Source organism: Eschrichtius robustus, chromosome 4, assembly GCF_028021215.1.
Source record: "Eschrichtius robustus isolate mEscRob2 chromosome 4, mEscRob2.pri, whole genome shotgun sequence".
NCBI lineage: Eukaryota > Metazoa > Chordata > Mammalia > Artiodactyla > Eschrichtiidae > Eschrichtius > Eschrichtius robustus.
Genome location: NC_090827.1, coordinates 116,952,804 through 116,965,426, shown reverse-complemented (window position 1 = coordinate 116,965,426; position 12,623 = coordinate 116,952,804). Strand labels below are relative to the sequence as shown.

Below are 12,623 nucleotides of genomic sequence, written 5' to 3'. Positions count from 1 at the left end.
TTTCTCTATAGAATTCATCATAATTTGTAATTTCATATGTATTTGTGTATTTATTATTTAATGACTACGTCTTTAATAGGATGTAAGTTCTGTGAAAATAGACAACTTTTTTTTTCTTTTTTAACTTAGCACTGTATCTCGAGAGCCTAGGGCCTTGGTTTCTTTAGAAAAGTGGCATTATTGTAGAACAATTGTAATTTAAGGATATAATAGATTAAGTAACCAAACATAACTGAACTTCTTTCTTAAAGCTGTGCCTTCACATGGTTCATATAGCTATTCTTTCCAAATATCCTGCTAAATACAAAAGCCAAGGACAATAATAATGATTTTAATTTTGGTTTAAAATATATAAAGGTGTTTTTGTTTTATTCTCTGAAATAATATTTTTGAAATCCTATTATGTGGATGATAGGGCAAAACACTGGTAAGACAAAGATAAATGATATTTTTTGCAATTAAAGTGTTCATAAAATGGGTGGTAAAATTAAAATATCCTCAGTCGATAGGTATTTATTGAATGTCAAGAACTATGCTAAGTTTTGGAGACACAAAGATGAATAATGCATATCCCCATATCCAGACAGAAGAAAACAGAAACATGCTTGACTGTAACACGTATCTGTGTTATAAGTGTAATATGCTAAGTCTAATTAGGAAGTATCTAACCCTACCTGCATGAAGAAATGAGGGAAGCTACTCCAAAGGGTGAACTTGAGGTACTCTCCCAAAGGATGGAGAGAAAATTTTACGGGGAAAGAAATTGGATTAGGGCATTCCAGCGGTAAACATGTGCAAATCATGTAGATTTATTTCAAGGTAACTACAAATACGGACAACACTTATTTATAAACCATGTTTTCTTAGTTTGTCATATACTGTAGAGAAAAAAATTAATTTTCAGTGACTGATCTTATTTTCTATAGAAATATAGAAAAGAGTAATCTTAAATATTCTAGATTCATGCTGTTTCAAAAAACAATTAAAGTATGCACACCTTTAAGATAAAAGCCAACTGCAAAAGACACTGCTGGCTCAACATTTCGGACCACAATTTATTAACAACACTGTGTTTCTAAAAGGACAAGATATATAAACACATATCAAGACATAAAAAATCTGCTGTGCTGGCAAATGATGTCAGCCTAGCCCTTCACCTGGCCAGGCACATTCTCAAGATACCAGATCCCTCCTTGCAACTTCTAGAACAGAGAAGGATGAGATGACCTGGCAGTTGATTGCAGCTCTTTCCTCTTTTACACCCTCTTCCCCAGAAGGGTAACTGAGACAGAAATCTTCTTGACTCTCTCCCCCACTTCTGTCTGTCAAAAGATCCTAAACCCTAACAGTAACTATTTATTTGAGACTAAAACAGCCCTTTCAGCAGACTTGCTTTATGGTTTCTAGGTATAATGAATATATGATATTGTCAAAGATTTATACTTTTTTTCCATTTGTCTTTAACTGTGTTTGACATAAATAAATAATGTGGAAGTAAGTGGTACCATATGAGCACATAAAATATTTGAAGTATTGAGTCCCTATTTCATAGTTTTAGTACTATGATAAATCTGTCCTTATTCATGTAGTGTTAGATAAGCCAGGTTCCAACCTCAAATTCTCGGGCCCACTCCACCATTCCAACTTATTTTCTCACTCTTTCCCCTTCCAGATTTAGAAAAATATCTCATATCACATAAATCTCATTTGAGCTGTCCCTTAGTGGAGTAAGATTCTTTGACTACCCTTCACTTAAGCATCCCCTGAGAATGCTACGTGAGGAAAGAAGCAAAGGCTATTTTTCAGGGTCTCAAGAAGCAGAATGTATACAAAATGATCCCTAGCTAATGAAGAATGAAGAGGCCCAGTAATCCTAGCTCTGAACTTGCCTTTGGGATCTTAAGAAATCATCTCCCTCCTTGGTTTTAAGTCTCTCATCCATAAAATGGAGAAACTATATGGTCAAAGGTTTGTCATGGAGTTTAAATAAATACATATATTTGAAAGTTTTAAAATGAATATAAAAAGCACTAAGCCTTTTACTAAAATCAAAGAGGGACACAACTGCACTGACTCATACACCACTTCTGCCCTCAAATGTATCCACTGGCCATACCTCTCTCAAACGACAATGTAACTATCAGCTTGACTTTCCTTTAGTGATTCTCAAAATGACTGTTAGAACTACCTGGCTGAGTGCATCACTCCAGCAAGCCGAGCATTGTTTCTGTAGCACAGAAACTGTGTCATCACAAACTAGCACAGAAAGGTAGTAAAGGGAAAGATAAGGAAATAGAAGTTTTGAAGGACAAGATAAGAAAGTCCTTAAGTAGAGCACAGAATGAGAAACTGTAAAACACTGCTATACCTTCCAGAATTTAAGAGAGAGAAATTTGAAATGTAAAGTCAGGAATGGGCTCTCTATTGCTGTCCAGTTACAGTGTAACAACCCAGGCCATCTCAATAAGTAAGAGCAGAAGAAATTGATCAAACAATTTCAAATTCCAGGCCTATTACCAAACTATAACCTTGTAGTTCATTATGAATGATACTTTTATATATTTTGTCCATATGTTCTGAGTACTATAATTTTATTACATTTTTGTGTTATTAGCTAGATGTATACCTTTAAAGTAAACCACATTTTTAAACCGTATTTTGACATTCTTCCCTATTCTACTATAAAAGAAGCCTCAAAAACATGACTTGGCCCCAATATTCATAATATGTGACAATTTGGTTTTTGTTAATTCTTGTTGAAATTGGTCTTATTTATTTGAATAGCTGAAATACTGGTAAATAAATTTGCTTCTATTGTTTTATAAACCATAGAAACTTTTTCTGGCTATTTTCTGTTTTAACTATCTTCCTCTAAATACTAACAAGCCAGATCTGCTCCTTCAGAAGTGAATACCTAAGTTTGATAACAAAGAAGCCTTTTGCCTTAATCAAAGGAACCACTCTTCAGTCTAAGCTCAAGTGACAGATTCAATTGGATTTTTGACTTGTATAACAACCACAAAGAATCTATCACCTTGCCCAGCAAGTAAGCTTTCTTTGTGCTTGTCATTTCTGTTACAAAGGAATTATCATGGAAAACAGTGCTTGTGAGGAAGACCATATATAACCTAAGAGAGGCTCAAGTGTTGGAAATAGAGATCCTGGTCTATCCTTTACTTCCCTGAAAGCAATTTCCAGGCAATCAAAACCTCTCTGGAAGTCTCCATTTTCACTGGGAACTTGTATAGTATTTTGCCTCCTACTTTGTTGGAATTAAGCCATATGTAATATACTCTCCTTAGCATTTTAAACATTGTATTAATCTACTCAGGCTGCCATAACAAAATACCATAGACTGGTAGTTTAAACAACAGAAATATTTTCTCACAATTCTGGAAGCTAGAAGTCTGAGTTCAAGGTGTCGTCAAGGGTTGGGTTCTTCTAAGACCACTCCGCTACGTTGCAGATGGCTGTAACCCTCTATCTTCACATGGTCTTCCTTCTGTGTATCTGTATTCTAATCACCTCTTCTTTTAAGAACACCAGTCGTATTGGTTTAGGTCCCACCCTAATGACCTTATTTTAACTTAATTACTTCTTTAAAGACCCTGTCTCCACATACAGTCACATGCTGAGGTGCTGAGGTACTGAGGATTAGGACTTCAATCTATTAATCTGGGGGAGTGACATCAGCAAGATGGCCAAATAAGACATCCCTCATCATAGCCCCACTCAACAACAACAATTTGGCATCTATCCGTGGGCAAGAGTGCCTTTGTAGAAACTGGGAGATCCAGGTAGGAGACTGTGAAACCACAGTGCAGTCCAAGAATGAGGAGAGTCATTTTGAGAAGAATGACCTGCACCCTGGCGGCTGACTGGCCTACCACCGTCTCAGCTACAGATCCAGAAACAGCTCCATACCTCTGAGGACTTGGCTACAGCCCCATCTGGCTTTGGTTCCATCACCAGCACCATATCTGGGAGAGTCTTGCCCACAGGAAGACAGATAATAGACATACAGACCTCTGTCTGGCTCTGAACCCCTGAGTGTCCCGTGAACCAGCTCTGCCCCCGCCTTAGCTGTGAACCAGGAGTCCCTTGAAAAAAGTGATTTAGACAGTCACCCAAGGATCAGAGAGCCTTTGTGGAAGTCCAGGAGTCCAACAGAGAAGTTCCAGCACAAAAAAATCTGAAATTGGATGCCCTGGAAAGAGTAAGAGGAACAAACTGACTTTACACACATCACCTCTTCCCCAGGGTGACACAGCTCAGTGCCAAGAGGGCCTTCTCAGCTGTGATTTCTCCCTGGGGGGGCAATATGAGCATGTGACGGGGGAGTGTCAGGCTTCCTCGGATGTGTGGGACCCTGCCAAAGATGCCCATCTCTGTCTCCCTCCATCCAGAGGACTGTGGAGATCTGCACACCCAGGGGACAGTGAGCAGCTGGGAGAACGGCAGGCCGGGCTCCAAACTGAACGTATCAAAGGGACTTGGATCCTACTAACCCATCACGGACTCCATCAGGAAGCCAGCTCACAGGCCACTGGGGATGCCTTGCAGATGTTAAGAGAGTAGATCTTAAATGTTCTCAACACACACACACACAAAGGGTAATTATGTGATGTAATGAAGGTGTTAACTAACCCACCTGGGATAATCATCTCACAATAGATTCATGTATCAAATCATTATTTTGTACACCTTAAACTTGCACAATGTTACATGCCAATTATACCTCAATAAATCTAGAAGAAACTTTTAATAAATAAAAAGTTATATAAACGTTAAAAAATGTGGTGGTGAGGACATAATTGAGTCCTTAATAAGCCTCTATAAGTTTTTATCTTTAACCATGATCCCATAACATCAATCTTTATTTCCTCTTGCCTTAATGGACTTCCTATTCTAATGTCCTCCTGTCTTCCTTTTTGTGGCTGCATTCCTTTTTATGTCTTCAGATCATCATAAACCTGAAATCTTACAATACTTTAAAATTCTAAGTTCCCAATGGAAAAGTGAAATTACATTAAAAACGAAGCATGACCAATGAAGTGTAAAGAAGTAGAATCCAAACACAATACTGCACACACACACTCACACAGAAATATTTTCTACATTCCATGTATATACACATAGGGTTTTCTCATTTGTTTCACCTTGACATAATTCCTTATAGGCATTGCTCTAAGCTAATGTTAATTGGATAGTCATGCTAGTTGGATTTGGCAACAGTGTCAAATTTCTTGGATGACACTAAGAAAATACACCTATAATCACATTTAATCCTGAAATTACTGGCAAAATTCAACCCATCTTCTGGACTATCCTGAACTTTTTTCACAAGTGTTACTACTTAGTTCTCTTTTTCTCACTTGGGACTGAAATTTTTAAGCATGTTCTTTTAAACTGAAGCAGCAAAAGCCCAACCTAAATAGTCCAAGAAGTAGTACTTCAGATTTTGATGCTTGTCATTAATTTTTTTCCATATCTTACTCTTGAGAATATTATTTTAATTTGCTGATATGAAGTTAGAATAAGCAGGCCTGTAATTTTGACCTAAGGAGATATAATGGTTATTTAAGAACATTTGTGCAGATAAAAGGTACAGAGAAGTGGTAGGGTATAGTCCATGGGATGGTTCTTCAAAACATGCTCTGAGGTTTTAATCAAAACAAGAAGTTTCTTCTCACACAGAGTTGACCATTTCCAATTCAGACATTTAAAAAGAATAAATTCCCCCTTGAAGAATATAATTCCTAGATTTTTTTAAGGTTGGCAATATTTCATTTAATTTCCTAGACTGATTCTTTTTTCTCTTACAACTTAAAACCTCAAAATCATCCATCCTGCATTAATTTAATATGATAGATAAGAACAGCTGCAGGCATTCCAGTCTAACCTGTACAGGATAAAAAGTCAAAGATTTTTTTCCCTGATACCTGAAGAAAAGGTGCCCAAAGCTTATTCTCACTAACTTATGACATGCATTTCCATCCTGCCTATGTGAGGAAAGTGGATTCCAAACTATTAAGAAGAGGCAATGTTGCTATAAGAGCTACCTCCCTTGTCCCACCTCCCTTCTTTCTCAGCTGGTAAGTCCCTGTGCCAAGGACAATGGATGGCCACAACTACCCATGTTGCCATGGAGAGTAAATCCAATCGCCTCAGAGGCTGGATATGTCTTCCAGCTTCAAGAAGTACCCAACATCGATCAATCTGTGTATCAAGTTACAATAAAATTTGTTAAGGCACGGTGAAAGATTTGAGTCATCTCTATCCCAGTCTCTTGCCTAAAATATATCAGGAGTTTCAGAAAGTCCACCAACTTTCCCGCTTAGCATATGTAGCCTGTCTGAGCTAGTGCCATTGTCCAGCCACGAGACACAGGGGAACTGAGCAGTTGCACATCTATCATTGCTCAAGGTTTGTGCTTCAAAGTGCTCTTTCCCTTGCCTTTTTACGAGGAAGATGATTACAATTTCTTGATTTCAGCGTTTCGCAAAGCAAGGCAATTTTGTCCACCCAGGAGCCTACTTTTGCATTTACATCAAACCTGGGGGCCTGAAAGTTTGATATATGAAATCATTCCAGAAGATTTTATGAGCAGAGACCCAAGGTAATGGGTAAAATGTATTTGAGAGCAATAAATCAATAAAATATAGCTGTTGTTTCACAATAAAAGATCCTTTCTTTTAGGTTCTTTTAGATTTCTCCTAAAAATCTTCAAATAGGTTTCTAAATGTTTTGCAACAGGGTCCTTAAGGCCATATATATGTGAATTATAAGTTATCTGATACTCTGTTTCTATACATGCACTTTAGTTTTCCCACATTCCAGACTTCTTCCACATTGATGGTAGGAAGTCACATTAAAAGACTCTGATAGCCTTTGCAGCTCTTCAGCTATTGTTGAAAGACAGTTTCATGCAAAGGGAAACTGGTTAGTCTGTATAAAAGCAATTAAATAAGCTTTTATGTACATTTGCTGATTCTGTATTTAACATAGTAGCTTGTACCATGTTCACATTGTCATAAATATTTTTCTTGCCCTTAACATTTATTCAGAACGAAATGCAATGCTTTCATGCATCCAAAATAATATAGCAGTAATACTGTTTGTGCACTAATATGCTTTACCTGAATTTGTTTGCCTAGAAAAGGGAAATAGTTCATTTTATATACACATGCTCATTTTAAAGTTGGAGGGCAAATGATACCAGTAATTCATGACAGAGTAAAACTGTGAACATCACTTAACCAACTACATGTCTTTTAGTTTCTTTTTGTATTCAGTTTCATTTACTTATTTTTCAAAACTTTGAACACCAATTATGTGTGAAATCCAGTCTACATGCCTGAAATACATAGGTAAAGAAAACAAGCAGAACATTCTTGCTTTTTTTGTATTCTAGCATAAGAAGACACAGAGTAAAGAATAAACACAACCAACTGAAAATAAAGAGCCAGCTAAGGGGTTTGGGGTGCTGGAAGGACAGACTGCAATTTTAAATAGGCTGGTCAGAAAATGATTCATAGAAAAAGTGACAACTGTGCAAAGGTTTGAATGAGATGAGGTTGCTAGCCAGTGAGAATAACCGGGGGAAGAGGGAGAGGGAGGAGCCAGGGAGAATAATCTTGGACAGGAGCTTGTGTACCATGTTCAAGGAGCAATAGGATGTTCACATATTCAAGAATGAAAAAAAATCAACCAAATCCATGTCCTTCAGTCTAAACTTCCCTGAGTCTACAGGTAACATGCATTGAGTCATTCCTGCTTATAATAAAGTAGTAAGTTTCATTCCTGCTTATAATAAACTAGTAAGTTCTCATAAATATTTTCAATTTATTTACACATTTGCATCCCCATTCCTATGCAGTTTTAATTTACATTTTTGCATTTTTCATTATATTATAATCTTCTTCAGGATAAGGAATTGGTTCTCTACTCATTATTTTTCTCTATTATGTATTTTAGACCCAATAGGCATTCAATAAATCTTATTAATTGTAAGCAGAAAAAACAGACTTAACAGGCTGAGTTTTAAAAATCTTAGATTCCATGAATCACAGTCATCAAATCTTTTTTGGTCTTTGCCTCAGCTTCCTAAAGTGCAATTGAAAACCAATTAATAAGTTGTTAGATGTGTGAAACATTGTATAAATGTAAAATTATAATCAAATAGGCTCCTTACTTGTACTCTACAAATATATGAATAAAGAATAGGAGAGATAAAACGCAGAATTCTGAACACAGTTATTCAGAAAAAATGCAACTGACAGAACATTGAGAAAATCAAAACACTGCATGGTGTGGCCAATGATGACATTCTGTGAGCTACTGACCTGGATTTTCAGCTCTGATGGCCAATTACCATCAGCTAATACTAAATACCTGGATGCTAACGTGATTAGGCCCTTGGGAAAGCTTTGCCTTCCACATTGACCCACTTCATGCCTTGTCTATTTCTAGAATCATGTCTCTCATGATTTTTAATCTTGTCAACTTTCATCTGAATCCCAACTTGCAATCAAATAATGAATCCAGTACTTAAATAATGTATTTTCATAGTTTCAAGATGCTACATAGGCTGTTTACATCAGGACCTTCTCTGATTGGTGTTCTAATATGACTGTGGTTAAGCCTCAAAAATATTTTGTTTAGTATTTATTATTCTAAACTTTTTACAAATTCCCAAAAGAAGTATGAACAAATTTACTCGACAGATTGGTAATGAGAAATATTAAATGAGGTTATCCGAGGATGTTATTATTATTTCCTTTCACATAGAAAGCCAAGCTGCTCACGGTGTTCAATAATTTTGAGTCTACCTTTCTTACAGACACAATGGAACAGATTTTACCTTATTTACAGACACACAAAACATCCTCCCATTCAACTTCCTGTTACAAATTGTACATTGTCGTTCATTACTCATTCATTTTATATCTAATTATCTATCTCCAGCAATACACTAGGGACTGTGGTAGATGCTGGGGACGTTAATATAATTAAGACATTCTCTATGTCTTTTAGGAATTTAAAGACTAGTGCAGGAGAAATAGATATTGACATTCTACTTTGATTAGAGCTTTCCAGCGTATTGTGGTTCAAAAGTGTAGAACAGAGGAAATGACCCATGCTTACCAAACTCAAAGAAATTGATGTATAAACCAGTTGTATAAGCCAGTTGCCTACTTACAAATTTAAAAGTAGTGATATTTTCTCAGACTAATGTGAATATCCTTTATCACTATCCAGAGGAACCTTTACCAATATCAGATTAGAAAAGAAACCAAGGTAACATTCAGATGGTTTCCCAGCGAGCATGGTATTAAAGAAATCTAAATAGTCATAAGCTATACTCAGGCTATAATAAATACTGAAGAACACGCGCTGAGCCACTACAGCCTGATATACCTCCCTGGTGACTCAACAGTCAGTTCTCTAGATATAATGTCTTCACTATTTTACAGTTCAGGCTAGCACAGCCAAATCCTAGCTCTTGCTTCTTTCTCTCCCAGGCTTTTTGATGTTTTATAAACACGTATTTTCTTCAAGCCAATTAAAATATATTTGGTTCTGTTTGAGTGATTGCCACCCATTCACTAGGTGACACAAGCACGCTTTCTTGAAACTTACCTTAGGTAACTATCCTTATATTACCTTGCCATTTTTTAATATATTGACTATTTCTTAGGCATGCTATGTATTTAACTGTATTGGCAGAAAAATACGATTTGCAGTAAGCTATTAGAACTAATAGATATAATGACTTTTATATTTGCCAAAAATGACCTCTTTCTGTCTTCCCAGGTCGTAAAAATGATGATTATTGTCGTGGTGACATTTGCCATCTGCTGGCTGCCCTATCATATTTACTTCATCCTCACCGCGATCTATCAACAACTAAATAGGTGGAAATATATTCAGCAGGTCTACCTGGCTAGCTTTTGGCTGGCAATGAGCTCAACCATGTACAACCCCATCATCTACTGCTGTCTGAATCAGAGGTAAACACAAGATTACCAAATGCAAGTTCCTTGTCACTTCTGACTTCACTGAAAGCATATAAGGCTGTTCCAGCTCCCTGATGCACATTTAAAATTCAAAAGGAAGGGAAAATTGAAAAATTCACTGAGAGGAGCACAGAGCTAGATATTTTTCTAGACTCCTCCCTATTTAATGAAATAGCTCACCTTAACAATTACCTCCTCAAAACAATGCTTTTAGGGGTTCTAACTGGGTGGTTTTTTATATAGGCCAAATTCTCTCTCCAAACCCTTTAGAATTATACTTGCCAAAGAAAAAGAAATGCCCTGTTACTAAAGGAGGAGAGTTGAAAATGTGCTCAAGTCCTCGAAGAAATGAAGGCACTTCGTAGAAATGCACAGACGGAGAGATGATGGCATATGTGAGCGGACTCTATTAAAAAGGAGGTTTTGCAAATAGACTTCAAAACAGAAGGCGTTGTGACAGCAACAGAAGCAACACTAAGGAAAAGGATGACAATCCTCCTTCCAGCATAATGAGTTCAGCGAGTTAGACAGGCTGCAGCCTCTGGAGGAGGGGGGGCTATTTTTTAAAGTGAAGTTGGAAAGAAAAGTAGAAATATTCACAGTTAAACTTAAGACTGGAAAAAAAAAAAGGTAAACTGTGGTTTCCAGATAAAAAACACCTTAGTTGTAAGGTCAGCACATGGAGGAGGAGGGTTAAATTTCATAGGGTTAATAATTTCCTTAATAAACCAATGTGGTTTAGCACAAGCAGAAACTGAACTTCATGTAAGTAACTACATGACTTAAACTCTAAGCTCTCTTTCCAGCTGGACCTCTACCACACCGTTCCTCAAGTTTGTTAAAAACTACTTAATTCTTGCTTTTTTTCAGTAAGTGCATAAGCCATATATCAATTCAAACCACTCCATAAGCAGTACATCTGTTTTTAATCAACTTCATTTAATGGTTTACAAAGCCAAGGATTTTGCACTTTCATATATGATTAGATAAAAACCATCCACATGAGCAATTAATTTTAATATTAAATGAGACTTTATAAATGTGTAATTATTTCTGTAAGAAGCTATTTTGAAATATGTCATTTTTAAGTGCCTTACCCAGCAAGCTTAATTCACTTATGTAAATGTATAAAATTATTGAAGAAATGTACACTGTTTCTTTGGCATATTGATTACTGATATGTGCTTTTACTATTTGATGACTTGCTTCTCATTGATGGAAAATTAAGATTCAATTCAAACAAGAAGAACGTAGAAGACTAGTACCAATACTGTGGCATAAATTCTAAGAGTTTGACTAGAAAATTAAATTAAAAAACTGAGTTGGCTTAACTGCATTAAGTAGGGCTTTCTGCACCAGTTGAAGGAAATTTCCACTTGAAAACATGACTTTTTCTTCCCATGGCCTGCTTCTCCTCAGATTTCGAGCTGGCTTCAAGAGAGCATTCCGCTGGTGTCCTTTCATCAGAGTTTCTAGCTATGATGAGCTGGAGCTCAAGACCACCAGGTTTCACCCGACTCGGCAAAGCAGCCTGTACACTGCGACCAGGATGGAGTCCATGACAGTGGTGTTTGACCCCAATGATGCGGCTAAGACCAAATCCAGTCGGAAGAACAGAGTGCCTCCAAGAGACCCAAGCTTCAATGGCTGCTCCCGCCGGAATTCCAAATCTGCCTCCACCACTTCAAGTTTCATAAGCTCACCTTATACTTCTGTGGATGAATATTCCTAAATCCATTTCCTCAGCTGAAAGAGTAGGGTGAGGCCATCATGGTGCCACCATAGGCCCACACCCTCCTGATTGTTGGTCAGCCCTGTCCTACATACTCTCTGGAAATAGAAGAGCAATTTTTAGGCAACTATGTTTCAAATGAGAAAGGTAGCATATAAGTGTAACAAAGACACTATTCAGATATTTGCCCCCTCAAAAGTAAAATGGCCTTTAAATTTATGCTTTGAAAACTGAATTATTATATGTAACAGAAAAATATACTGAAAAATACTTGTAGAGTGTTCCATTTTTCTCACTGAAAAACTACAATATACATTTGTGACACTAAAGTGGCATGATTTTCCCAAAAGATTAAAGAACCTTTAAAATATAATTATGTGAATGAATAAAAACAAAACCTTTATAAAATGAAACATTTTCATCTATAGCTATAAAACAGAAAAAAATTTATATGACTAATTTTACCACTAGAATGATGGAAAATTAACCTCCAGGCGTAAAAATTAATGAAAATCTTTGCAAAAGAGAACTAATTCTGTGGAATAAAATTTTTTTGAGATTTAAAGATTTTCTCCAAGAAATGTAATTGAAAAAGAAATCTAATCAAATTATTAGGTATCTGTGCATATTATTTTCTTTACATTTTTTTCTGGGAAAGTGGCTTCAAAAGAAAAAAAATAATTATTTACTTTTTGACCATTACATATATTAAAGTGCCAAGCTAAGAAACGAAGTTAGGACCTTAAAATGACAAAGCAAATCCTTATGATCCTCCCTATTTTATTTTTCACAAATATTTTTAAAATTTTTAAAAAGATAGGTAGATTACAAAACACTAAAGATGCTTTCTAATGAAGAAAGGAAGAATCTCT

The 12,623-nt window shown here is 36.3% G+C and overlaps 1 protein-coding gene across 1 annotated transcript in view; it reads left to right on the top strand.

Annotated features, from left to right (window-relative positions):
* TACR3 (tachykinin receptor 3) overlaps positions 1 to 11,751 on the top strand; it is a 67,979-nt gene extending 56,228 nt beyond the window's left edge. The window contains exons 4-5 of the mRNA XM_068542294.1: positions 9,817 to 10,013; positions 11,439 to 11,751. Of these exons, the coding sequence (XP_068398395.1) occupies positions 9,817 to 10,013; positions 11,439 to 11,751 (510 nt within the window). The remainder of the gene's footprint in view (positions 1 to 9,816; positions 10,014 to 11,438) is intronic.
* The last annotated feature ends 872 nt before the right edge of the window (positions 11,752 to 12,623 follow it).